The 20,372-nt window shown below is 38.6% G+C and overlaps 1 protein-coding gene across 2 annotated transcripts; it reads left to right on the top strand.

The window, feature by feature from the left end:
* The first annotated feature begins 2,182 nt into the window (after positions 1 to 2,182).
* LOC117254005 (5-hydroxytryptamine receptor 3C-like) lies at positions 2,183 to 17,494 on the top strand. Of its 2 annotated transcripts, none has more exons than XM_033621960.2 (9): positions 2,183 to 2,275; positions 7,588 to 7,748; positions 7,851 to 7,895; positions 9,280 to 9,386; positions 9,508 to 9,677; positions 10,005 to 10,165; positions 11,392 to 11,602; positions 15,809 to 16,018; positions 17,078 to 17,494. In XM_033621960.2, the coding sequence occupies exons 1-9, from the start codon at positions 2,221 to 2,223 to the stop codon at positions 17,371 to 17,373; spliced, it is 1,416 nt and encodes a 471-aa protein (XP_033477851.1). In that variant the 5' UTR covers positions 2,183 to 2,220; the 3' UTR covers positions 17,374 to 17,494. The 2 variants fall into 2 exon arrangements, with proteins under 2 accessions (XP_033477851.1, XP_078024964.1); XM_078168838.1 differs by having other exon boundaries at positions 15,976 to 16,018; positions 17,078 to 17,186.
* Positions 17,495 to 20,372: the final 2,878 nt, after the last annotated feature.

Genomic DNA, 20,372 nt, shown 5'->3' with positions numbered 1-20,372 from the left:
ATCCGTCAGCATATTGACAACAATTTTGCTTTGGAGTATCGAAATGTATTGTTTGGTTTCTTTTCAGTCCCATCCCCCCAAATAGACCAATATTACATAATTAATTTAATATTATTTTTAGCCAAAGCTCATATCCATAACCGGAAATTCAGTAATCAAATACCATGTACTTACCGTCTTGAAAAGGAAATCAAACAATACATTAATACAATTACTCAATCTGAAAACAAGAAAGCCATAAAGACTCTAGAATTATTTTCTTTGTTTCCATGTTTTTGAAATGATTTTGTGTTGGCCTACCAGAAACATATTGTATATTTTGTTTTCTCTCCTGCACTTTATGATTTCATGTAATCTTTAATTGGGATTATTTTATTTGCGCATGTAACCCCCCCACCCTCCGTTTATCTCTGGCAATGTGAGTATGACCAATAAAGAAAAAAAAAAAAGTCTGTTGCTATGGGGCGTTCTACTGAGCTTCACCTCTTGGTATCCATGCTCTTTGTTAGGAATGAGGAGCGAGGAATGCTGATCTGAGACATGAGACGGCCTTACTCTGAAGCGTCACGTAAAGCGACGTCCTTTTCTGATGACGGCGGCACCTATGGGCGGCACAGCTGGATCTGCTGCATAACGGAGCCAGCGTTTGGCGCACATCCCAAGTCCCATTATATCCGCTGGTCAAAGCCGTAACCGCTGACACTGTTTTGTAGATTACCACCTAGTGGCTGTATGCCTCCATGAACCAGGAAGGTTGCAGTGACAGTTTACATCCATGTCTGTCCAGACTCATATGTAGCCATGACAGCTAGATCAGTGTCAGCAATTCAGTATCTGACCAAATGTCTTCTCTTCTGTTCCTGAATTATGATGTCGAATAATAATCAGGAAAGTGTTTGTGCAGAGCATTATGACATCACAGTGAAGCTGACCTTTGTCCTTTTGGGTATAAAATGTCACCACTTCATCATTTTGTTGTGTTGGACATGTGTGTGAAATGTTGTTATAATTAGTGCAGGAATTCTTGGGTTATGGCCAAAAAAATGTTTTGTGAGGTCACAGTGACCTTGACCTTTGACCACCAAATTCTTAGCAGTTTTTCAATGACTCCAAATGGACATTTGTGCCAAATTTGAAGAAATTCCTTTGAGGCCTTCTTGAGATATTACATCCACAAGATTAACATATGTACGGACAACCCAAACAAATAATGCAGAGGAATAATAAACAGCTACAGTCACAGTTCTGATCATGAGTCCCACAGTGGGCCGACAAACAACATCAGATTTATTGTACATTAAATCTTTCACAAACTGTTTACGCTATGGACACTCTTACACACCCCCCACTGTGGCTCTGTGTGTAATGGGCTGCAGGTGAGCATCACTGATTGGCTGAACGAGTGATAGTGTGAATCATCATTCTACTGTTTCAGGTTTTAGCTAACAGAGTTTTCTTTTTATTAATTTTTTTGTTTTTAGTAGGCCGCAACAATCCCACAAAAAAGCCTGCAAATGGACTGAATTCTCTCTCCTTGTGACATATAAATAAGAACAGACAAAACTGGAAGGTTGGGTGAAATGTTTTATTTGCAAGCAACATGTTACAACACGTGCACACTATCTTCCCATACCTATTTTAATATGCTATGTATTTTTTTCTAGTCAAGCAACAAATATTTGCTTTCACCCATTGCAAATCTCTGCCCTGGAGGTTTCTGTCAACCTGTACAACCCTGTTCATGTCTTCACTTACAGTTTTTCTATTTGCTTTTTTTCCCTAAGTCTATAAGCAGGACAAGTCCAGGACTGTACCGCTCTGAAATATGCAGCACAAAAAATTAATAATATTCATAATAATATGTATCTCTGTTTTCAGAAGTCATCTTGTTTGTGTATTTTTATTTTTATATAGATTACATTCAGATAAAGGAGTGAATATGGGTGCAGAGCAGATTAACTAAGTACTTATCTCAGCTAATCGTATGCTGAGGTGTGTGTTCACAAAATCTGAAAACCGACATCATCAGTGGTCGTCCGTGTTTGATTAGTGTCTGGAAAAATGCGCAACACTGTTGTTTTGACAAACAAGACACGTGAGCAAATAATTCAGATGTAAAAGCTGTAAGTTGAGATGAGCCAATCAGAAACAAGAAACAACCTTTGTTCAGACTGTCGGCATTTAGGATGGGACAAGTTATGAAAGTAGACAACAAACAAGATGACAGAAGTGAAGACAGCCGGGGTCATTTTCCTTTGTGTTTCACTGCTTCACGGTAAGGAAGAAAGAATAGTGAAATGTTTGTATCTTTTCTCACTTTATATTTCTATATGTCAGTAAGCAAGAGAAAAACTGTTGTGTAAAATACATAACAAATACATGATAGTGCAGTTTTAAAGTTGCCTTAATTTTAATCACTTATTGTATGTATGAATGATATGAGTTTCCTAACAGTTTTGGGGCAAATTCATGAATATTTTTGAACTTGCACTGTTTGTAAAAAAGCAGTTGAAATCAATTAAGCATACTCCTAAACCAAGCTCTTACCAAAAAGAATATAAACCTGTGTGATGAGTGTTTTTTAACAGAATAAAGAACTTTCCACTAACCACTGTAGCAAGTAAAGCTACGAAAAGTACAACATATGTCAAGAGTAAGAGTTACAGCCACGCAAACAGCTTGTGATGGTGTATGTAATTACAGAGGTGCTTTGAGCTGTTAGCATGCTCAGAATGACAATGCTAGCATGCTAATGTATACCAAGTTTAGCATCTTAGTTGAGTATGTTAGTATGCTAATGCTTTTTGACCAGCACACAAAGTGCTGTTGATGGGGATGTTACTGGTTTACAGTTATTTGATAGGTACCCAGTAGTCGGATACTTTAAGATTTTAGCCTGACGATGGCACTAGATAAAATGTTTAAGGATCACCAAATGTATTCAAATTCATCCGAATGGGAAGAAGCATGTATATACTAAATGTCATGGTAATACATCACTCATGGCCAAAATGAAAACAGAAACAAAGAGGTGGTGTATGGGTCAAAAATTAGTTTTAAAGACTTGAGATGTTATTGGTGGTTGGTAAATGAATTTACACTTCATGTTCATTATACGACACAAAGCACAAAGGCTCAGATAAAAAAAGTTCCTACTTACTGGAGTCCAAAAACAGGGAAAGGTCAAAACCAGGTAATCTGTCCAGACAGGCAAACTTGTGCCAGCCTTACACTAAACGACTTTTCAAGTGATTTCACTGTTGCAGACAAATTTCTAATGTCGGAATAAAATCATGAGAGTTTTACCTCAGTTAGTGCATGCTCCCATGATCTTGATCGTTTGGTGAGAGGTGCTTATAAAAGTCAGTCTAATTCCGGGTACACACTACTATTATCAGCCAGATTATAGCCCGACACAGTGTCGTACAGTGTCAGCTCAGATCCTGAACGACAACAAGTGTCAATGCAATGCGATGCAATAATTCATCTTTTTATCTAGTGTAGTGTGTCATAGTTGAGCCATCTTTCCCAACAGAAAGTCATAATGTGTGTTGTTTTTTTCGTCAATCACAACTTCTACCGTCACAGTCGTCACTCTGACCAAAAGAAACACAGAGCGATCTGGGGGGTATTCCACAAAGCGGGTTATGTGAAAACTCAGAGTAAGTTAACCCTGAGATGAGGGAAACTCTGAGTTATCCGTTCCAGAAAGAGAGGTAACTGAAACTCTGAGTCAATCACCATGGTAACAGACTCTGTGAACATAACCTGCTCGCTGACAGGTTTTCTTCAATAAACCCTGAGTTTTTCTGTGTCTCTTCCCTCTTACACGCTGTTTCATTTCCTCATTCATTCAGTCCGTGTCAAAGCTTGTATCGAAGCGCATTCATTAGCGGAGATTTACCGTCTGTCACAATCTAAATCCTGCTGGATATTAGTTTGTTACTCAGGACTGTCTTATGTTAGGCTACTGAATTTATGCACATCAATCATTTCTTTGGACATCGGTTTTTGTCTTTACATTCAAATATTACACAGCGAGAATTCACTCTCAGCTCAGAGTCAAACATCTGTCCTTTTTATATTAATTATTTTTTATAACACTGTGCACAAGGATCAGACTGTCAGTCTGTTAGAGCAGCTCCCAAATGTTTATTGCACATAATGTGTAGGTCTAATTATTTAAATTTTAAAAATCGGTATGAAGCTTTAGACACGTAGTATCAATGACTAATGATCTCTATCACTGATGTCATTGGTCGCACTGATGGAACATAATTCCTATAGCCTAATATTGGGGATTATATGTTAATATTTCTGAGTGAGCATTGGTGCAGCCTTTCAGTGTCTTTAAATTTACTACATTTGTAGCTGAAATAAAGTCACTGAATGCTGTTGAGTCAAGATACAAATAGATGTGCAACATTTTCAAATCTACTGTATTTTAACCTCAACGTCTTCAAGTGCAAATCACCAAACATATTATTACTGGGACAGACTGTGAGTTTACAGTCATGTCTTTATGTCTTTGATCTATAGCCTAGCCTATATGTTTTAAATCTTCCTATTTTTCAGTTGCTGCCTCCTGTGTTTTTCCCCATCAGATCAAATCTGAACAAATATATTATTATATATTATTAATATAATGTAATGTAATATATCTACAGCCTGATACACAGTCAGATTCCATCACTTTATCTTCATTAAGGAAATGTAAGTCTGATAAATGATGAATAAACGGACAACACTGAATCAAACTTTTTTATTAACTTTATGGTTAACTTATTTACACTTTCCTCGCTCTGACTCAGGCTCTTCTTTTAAAGATAAACATGCACCGTCTGCTACACATGCATTAATATCTGGAGCTCCATTGATGATGGCTTTTTATTGTCGGTTTAACTCAAAGTGAACATACTCAGAGTTGACTGAACTATCTCAGATCAGCTGTTCTGGAACCGGATACTCAGAGTTTCCCATCTCAGAGTAAGTCAACTCAGAGTTCAGGGATAGACTTAGAGTTTGTTGAACCTCCTACCTGGAATACCCATCTGCTGCCGTAGACAACTGTATGTCAACAAACCTCAGCCTTTTTGACATTTCCTATAGGGACGTTATCACACAGAGTAAAAAAGGAAAAATGACAGCAGAGGCACTTTAGCAACCCGGTGAGTTCTGCCATTAGCATAAGGCTGGCAAACAATGTTATTTCTTCATAATGTTCATTTCTTCATTTTAATAAAATTGAAAAATAGTGGTTGTGCTTTTACTTACCACAACTGCAGAGGGTGCCAGCTTCATTTGAAACAGACTACATTATAAATGGGCTATTAGTATATCATTCCCTCTGTGTTTTTATATATAAAGTTAATGCATCGCACCATCATTTCAAACTCAACACTTCCTGTACCTGTTTAAAATTAAAAGCCCCTTATAACTTCAGTTGAGAGAATCCCTTCACTTTCTAAACAGGCTTTTATTGTGAAACATTTGCAGGAACTTGTTGTGGAGGTTTCAGTGACTTGCGTAGTTTGCATACTGTACTTCAAATGAAGCCCCTGCTATCTGGTGGCACTTTTTTTTCACCACTACAATGGCATTTCAGCTGGCACATGAACAGACACAGTGAGTGTAATGATCGCTACAACGATAAAATTAGGACAAGAATAATCCGTGGCATCACACACGTCATGAAAGACGACCAGCGATGATTAGTGTGGACCATCATGTAGTCTGTTATGTCTGCCAGCATGATTGTATGACTCCACAATCGCCTAGTGACCGTCGGAACAGATAAAAATGTTGTGTTGTGTGAACCTGGCATAAGCTGTCTTAAATCAGCCTTTTTTCATGTTGGTACAACAAAGACAACATGTTGAATATTTTCGTTGAAGTTTTTCAGTCCAAAAAAGTTCAATTACATGAACATTGTCAATAACCAATGTCTACGTTCTCCCCAGCAGCAAACAAGAAGAACATATGAACAAGTCTCAGTTCTCTTGTACCGTGGGAAAGGAGGAGAAACTGGTCGAGCTGTGGTGCAAACAGGATACAGTGTTTAAATTGGAGATTATCTGATCCACCAACCAGCATTAGACAGTAACAGACAGGGGTAGGTAGGAAAGAAGGCTGAGGAGCTAGGGTGGATATAAACGAGACAATCTGATAGGGAGTGGGTGGAGATGGGCCTGGATATATTGTATACTGCAATGCTGATTGGGATAATGTGAAGCAGGTGAGCTTGTGGGTGGAGAAGGTCAGGTGAAGGAAACACCAAAGGGCGGGAAGGAGTGGCTGGATCTGCAATCAGAAGCAGAGAGGGTGCATGGTAAACAGAGCAAGCAACAGAATGACTGTTTAGACATATGTGTGGATGTGAGTGTTTCATGTGGCCAGTATGAAGCATTTCGTTGAACACTTCATGAAGTCATAGCAAAACTCTGTATCCACCTTATTTTCAAACACGGAAGTAAATAGTGATCAACTTCCGTTTTTTTTGTGCGTGACTTCCGGTCAGCCGCTTTCCCTCATGCTTTCCCTTACCAGAGCTAACGGTGCAAGCTAATTTTTTTTCAATTTTCAGTTGTTTATGTTAGTCAATCAGTTAGTTAGTTAGTTAGTTAGTCTGTGTATTTTGTATAACGTTAGATAACTGTGCCCACGTTTCTGTTATAATGGAAATTTATTCCCTCTAAACGCGAATAAATCGCACGTCAATCATAAACTATGAACCAAAAAAGCACAATCTATCCCGAGTGAGACAAACTTGATCCCTGTCTCCAGTGTACCAGCAGAGAACCTGCAGAACCGAATCAGCGAAAAAACACACTGGGCTGCACAGCCTCTCTACCTGAGCAGCTGAAGCTGTGGCTCGCACCCTCGGCACACAGACACACAGACGGTGCTTCTGCATGCCAGCCAAATGTGTGCGCAACTGTGAGAAATAAATATGTGAGGTGTATGCTACTGACAGGGACAGCTAATGTTAACACTAGCAGCAAAGCTAACATCAGGATCGTCATCCGTTAAAAGCCTCCAGTTGTCGCATATGATATGAAACTACTCCAGTTAGCTCAATCATGTTGTAACTAAGACATTCGCTGGAGAAAATATTTTTTTTCACGGGCCACTTTGTGAGTTTAGTGAGTTATTACAGACACGGCTAACGGCTAACAGCTAACGGTTAGCCCAGCTAATCTACGATAACCATGTTATTAATTACACACAGAGAAAATACTAATGTTTGTTCAGTCATTGTGTTTATAGACTTTACAAACATCAGATTAGTCTAAACGGTGATATAGTGACGTGAAAAATGTGATATATACATATATATAGCTAAACTCAGCAAGGTAAACAACAAGGCGATTCCTATTTACACAGTGGTAAGAGTGCTGGACCGGAAGTGTCGCACAAAAAAATGATAGCTGGCTGCGTTCTGTTTTGCCTCCGTGTTTCCGTGACAAATAAGGTGGATAGCATACAAAGAAAGATCTGCTTTTGAGCAAATACAAATAAAAGAAAAATACTTTTACTTGGGTTACCTATGTATAAATTTAGTTTTCATTTTTCTCTTTTTCAACGCAGGTTTTGTTGCAACATTGAACTGCACCAGCCCAACTCCTAAGGCCTTGTTTGATGCACTTGAGACTGAATTATTTCCAAGAAAACTATTTCGACCTGTAAATAACTTTACAGATGTGCTGGAAGTATCCATCGAACTGACTTTGGTGGGGATTTTAGGAGTGGTGAGTCTATGAGCTGCATAAAAATCTATTCATGACAGCACATACGGATGCATGACTCAGAATTTGAATCATCATTATTAACTGTATGTGTCTCATCCCTAGAATGAAAAAGAGCAGTCCTTAACAATATTCATATGGCAAATCCTGGTAAGTGTTCAGAGCACTGACAGAACATGAATTCATTCAGAAAATGGTTTTAAACCTTTTCATTAACAAAACCACACACCAAATACAAGTGGTACCGGCAGATAAAGAGTGTTGTGGCACTTTTTGCTTTTAACATTCACTTGGTGGTTGTCTGTGCTGTGTATCTCAGCGTTTGATACAAGCTATTCATTTGTCTGCAGCAAAACAGTCATTCAAACATCCACAACATAATCCCAGAATATGTAAGTTAATACAGAAAGTTCCCTTGTTATGATCAACCAAGTGGCACTCTCCAGACTGGAAAATGCAATCCTCATCCACAGTTGTTTAAATGATATCTTAGGAATAACTGCCCAACAAATGACGCTAACATAAAGTTATGGAGGTTAGGTTTAGGCAAGAAAAGTTACCGTGGTTAGTTTTAGGAAAAGAAACATGGTGAGGAGGACGTACCTTAAAATGACTCAAAGTCCTGTTGTTCCAAACACCAGGCACATATGGAATGAACCACATGACATATTGTTGAGTAAGGCTGTGATCCAAGGCTGGATTTTTGGCTATTTAACTATTTCAGATGTGTACATCAGCAAACATCGAAGAAAAGATGGAGAAGATGGACACCAGCTGAACGAGGATTCTGCTTGTAATTGAATAGGGGTTGGAAATAAAATGGATGACCTCCGTGCCACATTAGTTTCCAACCCCCATTAGTTTAGAGGCGGCTGCAGAGTGGCACTGCCTGTGTTCAGGAGGGGTGACAATGCGGATGTCCTGTTGGTGTCGGTATATGTGGACAGTTATGCAGCAGCAGCAAACGATGTAGGAAAATGCAAAAAAAGGACTACATTACATTGCACAAGTTAAAGGGGCTAATGGGATCACATTTCATTGGAGCTGTAACTTGTACAATTTCAAGTGACGTATAAATGATTGATTGATTGATTGATTGATTGACTGTTTTTTACATGATGTTTGTTGTCAAGAAGAAAAATATAGAATACCACTATACTTAAAGGAACAGTGTGTAAGCTTTAGGTGGATTTAATTATGTCTAGCGGTGAGGATTACAGATAGCAACAAGCTGAAATTTCTATCAAGAGCCAGTGTTTGGTTTGCTCATTCTGGGCTACTGTAGAAAAATAGTGGTGCAAGATGGCAATCTCTGCAGAAAATGACCCGCTCTCTATGTAGATTTAAAGGGCTCATTTCAAGGTAAGAAAACCCTCTGATCATTATTTTCAGTTGATTACTAAAGAAAAAATTATATTCCATTTCTGCCAATAAATCCCCCTAAATCCTACACAATAGGCCTTTAATGTTTAGATTTAAGAATTTAAAGTATGTAGTGACACATTTAAAATAGTTGTTGTTTTGTTTAATGTAGGAGTGGCATATAGCGGGACTGAGCTGGGATGAGAGGGAATGTGGAACTGAAAAAGTCTCTGTTGTTCGAGAGCAGCTTTGGGTCCCAGACATCCTCATCAAAGAGTTGTAAGTTAAGTTCATTCATTAGAAAACTAAAGGAGTCACACAATCAATAGACCTTATCTCCTATCTGGCAGCACTTTTGTACACTTATCACTATCTTTTTATCCTATCTTTTTATTTCCAGCATGGATGAGGACAAATCTCCCAAAACCCCATATGTCTACTTATACAACACAGGTCGTGTTTATGATGATAGGCCAGTCAGAGTGATCGCCACCTGCAAATTAGTAATCTACACTTTCCCCTTTGATATCCAAAACTGCTCGCTGACCTTTGAATCATTACTGCATGTAGGTAAGTCTGTGCAACAAAAACCATTAACAGCAAAATAACATGGCAAGTTTGTACTTGGAGTACACTGAAAGTTGTCACTTGCAAGTTTAAAAGGTTAATTGATATTTTTTGTAGATTATGTATTTTCAAACATCACACCTACAAACACAAATGTGGTATAACATTTCAATAGAGTGAAATAAGTACATTTAAATATCTTAAAGGCCTGAACTTCTGTGACCTCAAATTTTATGTTGACAACTTCACTCTACTCATGTGCATCACAAGTACCATTTCACACAGACTGGGCATCTAATATGGACAAACTTTCCTATGATTTTATTCCAGTTGAAGACATAAGGATTATTAAAACAGGCACATCTGCAGAGATACTGGAGGAGTCCAGAGATGTGATGCAGACCAGAGGAGAGTGGGAGCTTGTGGATATCAGATCATCTGAATCTTACATTGAAACAGGTCATGGGAACTACTCTGAGATCAAATACTATGTAAGCTATTTTAGCTATTTTAATTTACTCTGTGTTAACATGATGAATAATGGTGATTATCTGTTTAAAGGCCCTGACACACCAAGCCAACAGCTAGATGTCAGTCATAGGTTGGGTCATTGGTGAGTGACTGCTGCTCTAGTTGGTGCGATGTGTTGCCAACTTTTGTCCATCATTGGCCCCCGTCATTTGTTTATTGGTCAATTGAACATGTTGCGATGACAGCAAAGCCCAACAATGAATGTAATCACTCTGATAGGCACTCTTTAGTTCAGGGCATAAGAGGAGAAATGAAAGTGAGGAAAGTAAACAAAGGCCTATAGTCAAGAGGTGGTTAAGATTACTTTTTTTGCCATTGAACTCTTTAGCAGAAATGTTTCACATGGTAAATATACTTTGTTCCATCATCATTGGACTGTGTTGTTAATGTGTCAACTGGCTAACTAGTCAAGATGGTCGTCCAGTGTCCCATTTTAAATGACGATTAACAATGGCTTCTGTCTGCTGGTGTGGAGAGTTACTTCATCTCCTGCAATTGCAGAACATACAGTACATGCTGGCTGGTGGTTTACTGTAGTTTTTTGTGGTGTGCTCATGTACAACTTTTATGGCAGAGACACGGCAACATCAGACAATGCAGCAGGGGGCCTTTGTCGCCGTTAGTTTTCTGAAGTCAGTTTGGTGTGTCTGGGCCTTAACAATGGTCCATGTGTTGTTTTCAACTCTTTTTCTCACTTTATGGCAGATCAGAGAAGTGGGTAGTGTACCAAGGTCTTTTTTATACAGCCAATTTTTTTTTTTTTCTTGAAATAATATAGCAACATTCTTAATCTGGATCAAAATATGTCAGTGCTAAAAAAAAAAAACAATAAAATACATCAATATCAGTTATGACAAACGTCATGTTAGATAAGAAGCATCATGGATGCTAGACACACAAACAGTGAAGGAATTTAACAAACGCTGGCAAAAAGGTTTTTTTCTTTGTTTTTTTTTTTTTAGACATAGAACAAAGGAGGGCCGATGATTGATCCTTCGGGTACACCAGAGGTCTAGGTGGTCTTAAAAAAAAAAAAAAAAAGTATCAGAAATTAAAACAGCTTAAGTTTTATGGGGGCTGGTGGAGGAGTTTACTACTCCTGGTTTGATTTCTTAATGGTGAATAGACCACTATTGCAAAGTCTCAGTAAAACCTTAAAGCTTTGTACTTGTTTTTTTATCCCAAGATCATTTTGAGACGTAGGCCAATCCTCTATGTGGTAAACCTCCTGTTGCCCAGCTGCTTCCTCATCACACTGGACCTCTTCAGCTTCCTGCTGCCTCCTCATAGTGTGGACCGGTCCTCTTTTAAGATGACCCTCATCCTGGGCTACACCGTTTTCCTGCTCATCATGAACGACCTGCTGCCTGTCACTGGAAATACAACACCTCTAATAAGTGAGTGACACCTGTGATGTAAATAGAATTAAATAATCCAACTATGGTGTTTCTTCTTGACCAGATGGCATTGTTGGCCAATTAATAGTTTGTCCTCTGATGGCTCCTCTGACAACTGAATTTGAAATATATATAAATCTGAATATGTTCTCCAACCCTGATAAATTAGGTTTAAAAGAAAAACGACTCTTTACTTCTTAATTGTTTTGTTTGTTTGTTAACACTTTATATTAAGGTACTGTAATAAGCATTAATTAATGCTTAATAAGCACCAATTAACCAGTTAATGAGCACTTATAAGACAGAATAGGATGCTTACCATTAATAAGACTATATAAGTGTTAATTATAGCATAATTAACACAGTTATTATTAAGCACTTAATAGAAACTTGATAACAGTTTATAAAGCTATCCTAAATATTAATTAATAAGATGTCTATTTACATTAATTATGATTTATAAGGGGGTAATTATAGAACAATAACCACATTTATTACTGGTTTATAAGACACTATAAGACCCTATCAGATTAAATTAATAAGGTGTTAACAATAGTTAATAATGATCCTTTGCAGCTACCGGATCTAAAGTGGGAAAGTGTCGTATAAAGGTTAATAAATAATTAATATGCTCTCAGGGCTCGAAACTAACGGTGTCCCAATGTTCTGGGGACTATAAAAATTGCTACTGGGACACAAAGATGATGTGTCAAAGCAATATGGAAATGGGTGTTATTTACAACGTCATTACGTATGGTTATCTTAACGTTGCTTTTGTCGCTTGAATAATTTAAATAAAAACTTATGAACAGCAAAAATACAGTGGCTTTTGCTGCACCTGATCTGGCTCCACAAGCACAATGCACACACACGGAACTCAACTCGCTGCATGACGGTAACGCTGGGTGCCACTCGCCAGCTATGCTCATCACTCCTCATCAGAGCACAGAACCTAGCAATGCTGAGATGGTTGAAACAACTGATGCAAGCCCCTCCAGTGCCGCTCCAGTTGGAGTAGGATGCGACACTTGGCTTCGGGACTCTGAAGACGATGTTTCATCTGTTTCTGCCCCTGTGGTAAGTTAGTTTGTTAAAGTAGGCTAAAGGCTAACATTAGCTTGTTGATTTTTAGCTAGTTCTAGTTCTTTGTGATAGCTAACACTAGCAACTCAGCTAATCATGTACATGATGGCCTTACAAAGTTATAAAATGTAACTATGTGTTCTAAATTTTGATGTTTATGATCATGACGGTACACAGTTAATCAGAAGAGGTGTACTCGTTTCATTCAGTCAGTAATAATTAGGCTAGCAACTTTAGCTACAGAGATGAAGGTCATGCCTGAACTAGCACCCAGTCATGTTTCTAAATTCCCTACAGATAAGCTGAGTATAATGAACACCCAGATAACAGTAGTATGTGTTAGCAGAACCTTAGTGTGTAACTGTGACACTCAGAGACATTGACTTTGACCGCGATGAAGAGAGAGAGAGAGAGTGTGTGCGTGTGTGTGTGTGTGTGCGTGTCGTGGAGGGTGCCGCTAGAAATAGCTTCGGTAGCTAAGTCAGAGATGTTGGATAAAGGAGATACCCCACTGTAGGCTTATCCAATGTTAAGAAAATGGTTACTCTTCCTGTCTCCTTCTAAGTGGGCGTGGTTAGCTCTCCCTCCAATCAGAGCCTGTTCTCCCTCATACATTTTGGCAATTGAAATTTGTATCAGGCTCAGGCTCAGGTATCAGGTGTGTAAGTGTTTTATTATCACTCCATTGTGAGAGTAATTCAGTACTAGGCTGTGGATTAAAAACAAGGGAAGTTGGATTAAATGTGTTTATGAGTTTAATTCTGAGCCTTCTCTTTCAGAGGGATGGGCTGACATTGCAGATGGTGTCTTGTAGCCATGCAGGTAAACAAAATACTCCCTAGAGAGGAATTAATATGCTACGGTGTATGTTTAGCAATCGTGACAGTGAAAGTTTTTTCTTCTGTATTTCAGACAGTCCCAGGTCAGCATCTGAAGCAGTTCCTGGATGAAGTGGGACCTTTTCCTGGAAACACCTTCGCGAAACACCTTCTCTGGTGTAAAACTCAACAGGAAACAAGTGGATGATGATGACTTCCACAAAGTGAAAGATAAACTAATCAATGGCTTCTGTGACAACCTCACTACACAGTTTGGCAATCTTGATATGGGTGTCTTAAAGGCCGCTGCCACCATGTTTGATCTAAGCAACTGGCCTGAAGACATCACTGACCTGGCCACCTTTGGTCTGGCCAATGTTGAGACTTTTGTCACTCACTTTCGGAAAACTGATGGGTTACAGGGAGCTTTGTGGAGCACTGTATTCACGAACAGTCAATCTAAGTAACAAAACTTTTGAAAAAGCCAAATGAACTCAGATCTGTCATTTTTTTTAGAACTCAACTATTAGGGTTTCCAATCCTTTTTTCCTGTTTTTCACAATAGTGGTTGCATTAAAAATCAATATGAAAAGAAAATGTCCTTATGTTGTGTTTTCACCACCATTGGTAGGCTTAATTCTCATCACGAGTGAATAAAGCAGCTAACTCTGAAACAATCTGCTCAAAAGTTTAGGTTCAAATAACTCATGTTTGTCTTAGTATGCCATTTTGGGGAAATGAGATTCCCATGATCCTTTGCTAAAGAAAATAATAACATACTAGCGTGAAAAGAACGCATCAGAATTCTTTAATGTTGAAATAATGATTAATATCCGGATGTTGCAATAGGTGCATAATTAATACAATTATTAACTTCAGTGAGTGCATAATAAAGAGTTTATGAATGCCAATAAGACACTGTTCCCACTTTAGATCCAGTAGCTGCAAAGATGCATTATGAGCTGTTAATAAGTGCATATTAATAATTTATTAACGTTTATACGACACTGTTCCCACTTTAGATCCAGTAGTTGCAAAGATGCATTATGAGCTGTTAATAAGTGCATATTAATAATTTATTAACCTTTATATGACACTGTTCCCACTTTGGATCCGGTAGCTGCAAAGGATCATTATTTACTATTAATAAGTGCATAATTAAGCATTTATTAACAGTAATATGGCATTTATATTAACTTCTTATAGTCTCATTAATGTTAATAAACACCTTATTAATTCCATATTATAGGGTCTTATAGTGTCTTATAAACCAGTAATAAATGTGGTTATTCTATAATTAACCCATAAAAATTATAATTAATGTAAATAGACATCTTATTAATATTTAGTATAGGTTTATAGACTGTTACTGAAGTTTCTATTAAGTGCTGATAATGCTCCTATAAGCAATAATAACTCAGTCAGTTATGCTGTAATAAACACTTCTGCTGCGAGGAAAAGAAGACGCAACTTCACTCCTTGTGATGCACTCTCTGCGGCGCTTTCCTCCTGATGATATATCTCCCCAGCGATGGTAGCAGTAGCACCGAATCCCATTCTGTGCATTCAGCCTCTCTTCTCGCCCGCTCAGCATCAAACACATGGAGTTCCTCATCTGTATGCTCCGGCTCAAACAGGTATGGCTCTGGGTCTGTGTCCGCTACAAGAAACTCTTCAAAATCGCGTTCAAAGTCGTCCATTGCAGCTACTACAGTCCGGAGATATTGCTAGGCTAAATAAACAGCTGAGCTCTGTTACCGGCTACGCTGTCAGTCAGTGTGCGGGCTGGAGATTGGCGGAGCAGAGAGGGGAGGGGGTCCCCATTTGGTATGGTAAACGAGTATGTGTGTAAAGTTATGAAGTGTGTCTGTTACGCTAGAAGAGTCAGAGTTTGGGACGGGGTCTTTTACCCCCTGGAGTGTTACCAGAGTTTTTGGAGCGCTCAAATAAACTGGCCTTTTTCCCGAACGCTCCTCTGGTCTCCTGCTCGTGAGGGATTCATTACAATATCGTAACATGGCTTAGATTTTTAAATAAACATTCACCTCGTCACTAGATAGACCTACTCCTGAAAAACTCGTGCACAAGGCTTTTTGTCACGAGGCCACCGTCATTTACCCGACAGGAGGGGTGAGCAAGTGAGCCCTGCAATCTAGAATTTGACCACTGATGTCACTGTTTTCAACCCATTTTACACACTGGCCCTTTAATAAGCATCTTATACCGTCTTATAAGTGCTCATTAACTGTTAATTTGTGCTTATTAAGCATTAAATAGCACTTATTACAGTACTTTTTTGCTGCAGATGTTTTATTCTCAGTCAGTCTGGCTTTGATGGTGGGCAGCCTGTTGGAGACAGTGTTTATCACCAACATCCAGTTCAGTGCCAGCAAGTACAGAAAGGTGCCTCACTGGCTCAGTGTCCTTGTGCTACGATATCTAGCTGTCATTGTTTTTCTCCCTCCAAAAAAGAAGAGCAACTGCGTCACAGTGTTCCTTCACCCACCTGCTACAGGTACAGTGACATCATTATTTCTTTATTATTATAATTTCTGTCACTAAGTTTTATTGTAATCAGAGTGTTAAGGATGGTGTTTTTTTCTATGCTTTCCAAAAGCAAAAACACAACAGCGATGATTATCATCATGATTATTTTTGTATTACTTCTGTCACTGTTAATGCTTCTTCATCTTATTTTAATAATTTTTTATGCAACTCATATAAGAAAAGTACATTGAGTGTGAAGATTCATCTTTCACTCTAGATCTTGGAAATAGTGGTTGGACAAAAATAATCTTAAATTAGTATTAAAAAAAATAAAACATCCACTAGGGCGGCACAGTGGTGCGGTGGTTAGCGCTCTCGCCTCACAGCAAGAGGGTTGCCAGTTCGATCCCGGGCGTGGGAGCCCTTCTGTCTGGAGTTTGCATGTTCTCCCTGTGTCAGCGTGGGTTCTCTCCGGGCACTCCGGCTTCCTCCCACAGTCCAATGGGATTGATTGGTGACTCTAAATTGTCTGTAGGTGTGAATGTGAGCATGAATGGTTGTCTGTCTCTATGTGTCAGCCCTGTGATAGTCTGGCAACCTGTCCAGGGTGTACCCTGCCTCTCGCCCGATGTCAGCTGGGATAGGCTCCAGCCCCCCCGTGACCCTCAAGAGGATGAAGCGGTTAGAAGATGAATGAATGAATGAATGAAAACATCCACTACTTTTTTTATTTAAAAATAAAATTGAATTAAATTTAAACTAAATTGCCAACCTCACAAGTGTGCTGTGCTCAGAAATGTAGTAAAACAGAAAGAAAATAAGAAAATACAGGAAAAGTGCAGAGTTGCTTTAGAGTCACTGGGGAGTCACTTTTATGTTATCGTTTTTTTTGGAAAAAATCCTGCATAGTATACTTTAAAACTAATAATCTGAAATTTTGATGTAAATAAATGTAGGTTAAGTCACTATCTAATGCAGAATTATACTAATCAGATGAGTACAGGTACCTAGCTTATAAAAAAAATGGGACACACCATATACCATGCTCTCACTCTAATCTTACTTTTTATTTTTTTAATATGTCCAGCAATGAATCCTAGCACCATCTCTTCAAGAGATCTTCAGAGCATCTCTGGTGATACACCTCATGAGAAACCCCCTCTGGATCCAGCCCTGGATGAACTGAGGAAGCTGAGCAGAGATCTCATGGCCATCCGTATCCAGATAGGCAAACATGCTCAGGAGAGCAATACCTCAGAGGAATGGCAAATGATTGCATTAGTCATTGACCGTCTGCTTTTTGGCCTGTACATTGGCTTCATCTCTTCCCTCTTTATTGCCATCATAGCCATCTGGGTCTGGAGTAACATACACGTAGGTTAACTTGATGGAAGAGTTAAGTCATACATTTATATTGATCATCAGCAGACTTAGGGCAGAATAATGTCCACCTATCCTTTGTAAAATCTGAAATGTGGATTAAACATGAAAACATTCCTTGCAACTTTGCTTATTTTATCTTTATAAGCCAAACAATTTTTCTTTTCTTCCTCTTGTCTTATCAAAGTCATCTTTGCCAGTGGTGTCCCAACAATTTTGAATGGGGACAAGATTAGATAATATGCTGTTCTCCCATTATATGGGTTATCAAAAAAATAAGAACATATACAAATTAGACAAACACAACTGTGTTACCTTGCACTGAAAAACAATTCAACTTTTCACTGCTCCTGAAAGCGGTGGCCCTCGCTGTCTACGTTATGCTTCTCTGCGTAAGTTCAGCCAGGAAGACTTTCTTTGTGCTCACCCTCCTTAAATCATACCATCTTGATGGGGTCTAATCGCCAAAGACTTTTTCACATTTTCATTCTTAGGTGCACCTGCTAATAAATATTCTTTTCACTATAAAAATGATCCTCTCCTGATTGAAATTGGTTCTACCTGCACAGCTCCTACTTAGTGCATGTCTACACACTGTATGATAGTCCTGCCATGGTGAGGTGAATGGAAAAAATGCAAAGTAGTCTTGCTTTATGAACGAATATTGTATGGCGGGCCACATATAGTATATTTTGAAAGATAAGTCAAGGGGCATTTCTTATCTGCCCATGGGCCACGATGGTCCCCCGTGCCGGACTTCGGACATGCCTAATCTTGACTAATTAAAAAAAAAATGTAATTACCAAATTTGTGCCAAATTTAAAAAAGCCATTCTCGAGATATTGCATTCACAATAATGGGACAGATTAACATACGTACAAACAGACGGACATCCCAAACAGATCGTGCCTCCAGCCACGGCTGTTAAAGGAATAATAAACAGCTAAAGTCACAGTTATTATCATTAGTCCCACTGTGGGTCGACAATTAACATCACACTTACTGTATATTTAATCTTTCTCAAACTATTTAGGCTATGGAGACTCTAACCCTCCCCCCACCTCTTAGGTAAACTTGCTGTGGCTCTGTGTGTAAAAGGCTGCGGGTGAGTATCTCTGATTGGCTGAGTGAATGATTGTGTGAATCATCATTCTCCTGTTTTTTGTTTTAGGTGAAAAACTTGTCTTTTTGTTAAATTTTCATTTTGTGTAGGTAATGTGAGAAGATTATTTTAATTTCATTTGTTTTCAGCCCAGCCTGAAGCCAAATTGTCCCTTTGAATATGTAAGAAATAAACACTCTCAGGCTTTAACTGTTGTTGCTGGTGGGTCTTGGAACTGGGAAGACGGGAGCATCCATTTCATGTTGCCTCAGGGCCGGGGCCTAACAGAAGAAGGTAGAGTGGCTAGTTGATCATAAAACACTGCTGGGACTGATTTGATATCTTTTCAACTTCTTCACTTTGAATGACAGGCTGTCTGCAAATAGTGTCCTTGGCTTCCCAGTCAGATTCACCCCACATTCCTCAACAGTGGCAGCCTCTCACCAAATTATGGTCATTTCTGGCTCCAAAAAACCAAGATGGCAACCTTGAGGCTTCAAAACGGGAGTCCACAATCCAATTGGGGACATCACAGTGGCTTTGTCCTTATTTTAAATCCTGGAGGGACTGCTGTGCACATGTTCTCATACTCCTTGTGATTTACTGATAAACAGAGAGAAAACTGAAAGAATGGCTGAAATCTTTAATTTGACACACACCTTCGCACTACATCCTCTCCCCGTATTTTAATGTGCTGTATATTTTCAGTCAAGCAACAAATATTTGCATGTTTCAACAAACCATTTTACCACAACAACAAATATTCGCTTTTACCCATGGGAAATCTCTGCCCTGGAGGTGTCCAGCGAACCTGTACAACCCCTCAACAAACTTTTTCTTTTTGCTTTTTTCCCCAAGTAAGACAAGTCCAGGCCTGTACCGCTCAGACAAATGCAGTACAAAGACAAGAAAGAGACATAAACAGTCTTGTTTGTGTGTTATCATATCATATCTCATCATATGCTGAGGTGTGTGTTAAAAATGTTTGAAAACTGACATCAGATATATGCAGACATCCTTGCTTGATTCATTTATGGTCAACACTGCAACACTGTTGTTTTGACAAACAAGACACACATACAAATTACGCAGAAGGAAAAGCTGTAAGTTGAGTTGAGCCAATCAGAAACAAGAAACACTATTCCCTAAGACTGTCCAGTTGTACCCTGTAAATCGCAGGGACAAGTTATGAAAGTGAGGCACTGTCAATAACACTGTCACAAACAAGATGAAAGAAGTAAAGATAGCCGGGCTCCTTTTCATCAGTTTTTCACTGCTTTACGGTAAGAAAAAAATAATTTACACTATCTAACAAATTAGCAACACATTTTTTAAAAAAGCTGTTTTTCCCATGGTAATGCTTTAGAAACTTTCAAAATGATTTGTCAAAACTAAACACAGAAAACTAAACACCAAGTAAACTCAAATATGATGAAATGTTTGTATCTTTTATCACTTTATCTCCATATATGTGTTTTATAACAGTTTTGTGGCACATTGATGAATACTGTCAGAAGATGTTTATGAACTGTTTGTGGAAAAAGCATCAGAAAACTATCTTTTGAGCATTTAAGTAAAATCTTAAACAAAATTTGAACCAAAATGATTAAAAACCTGTGGAATGTGTTTTATTTTAACCGAATAAAGAGCTTTCCACTAACCAGTAAGTTACTGTAGCAAGTAAAGCTGAGAGAAGTAGGACATATGTCAAGAACAAGGGTCAACAGCCATGCAAACAGCTTGTGATGCTGTATGTGGGTACAGAGGTGTTTTGAGCTAAATACTGACATTAGCATGCTAACATGCTCACGATGACAATGCTAGCATGCTGACGTACACCGTGTTTACCATCTTAGTTTACTATGTTAGCATGCTAATACTCACCAACCAGCACTAAACA

The sequence above is a fragment of the Epinephelus lanceolatus genome, chromosome 6 (genome assembly GCF_041903045.1).
Source record: "Epinephelus lanceolatus isolate andai-2023 chromosome 6, ASM4190304v1, whole genome shotgun sequence".
NCBI lineage: Eukaryota > Metazoa > Chordata > Actinopteri > Perciformes > Serranidae > Epinephelus > Epinephelus lanceolatus.
Note: the sequence above shows the minus strand (reverse complement) of the source record. Positions and strands in the feature narration are given on the sequence as shown.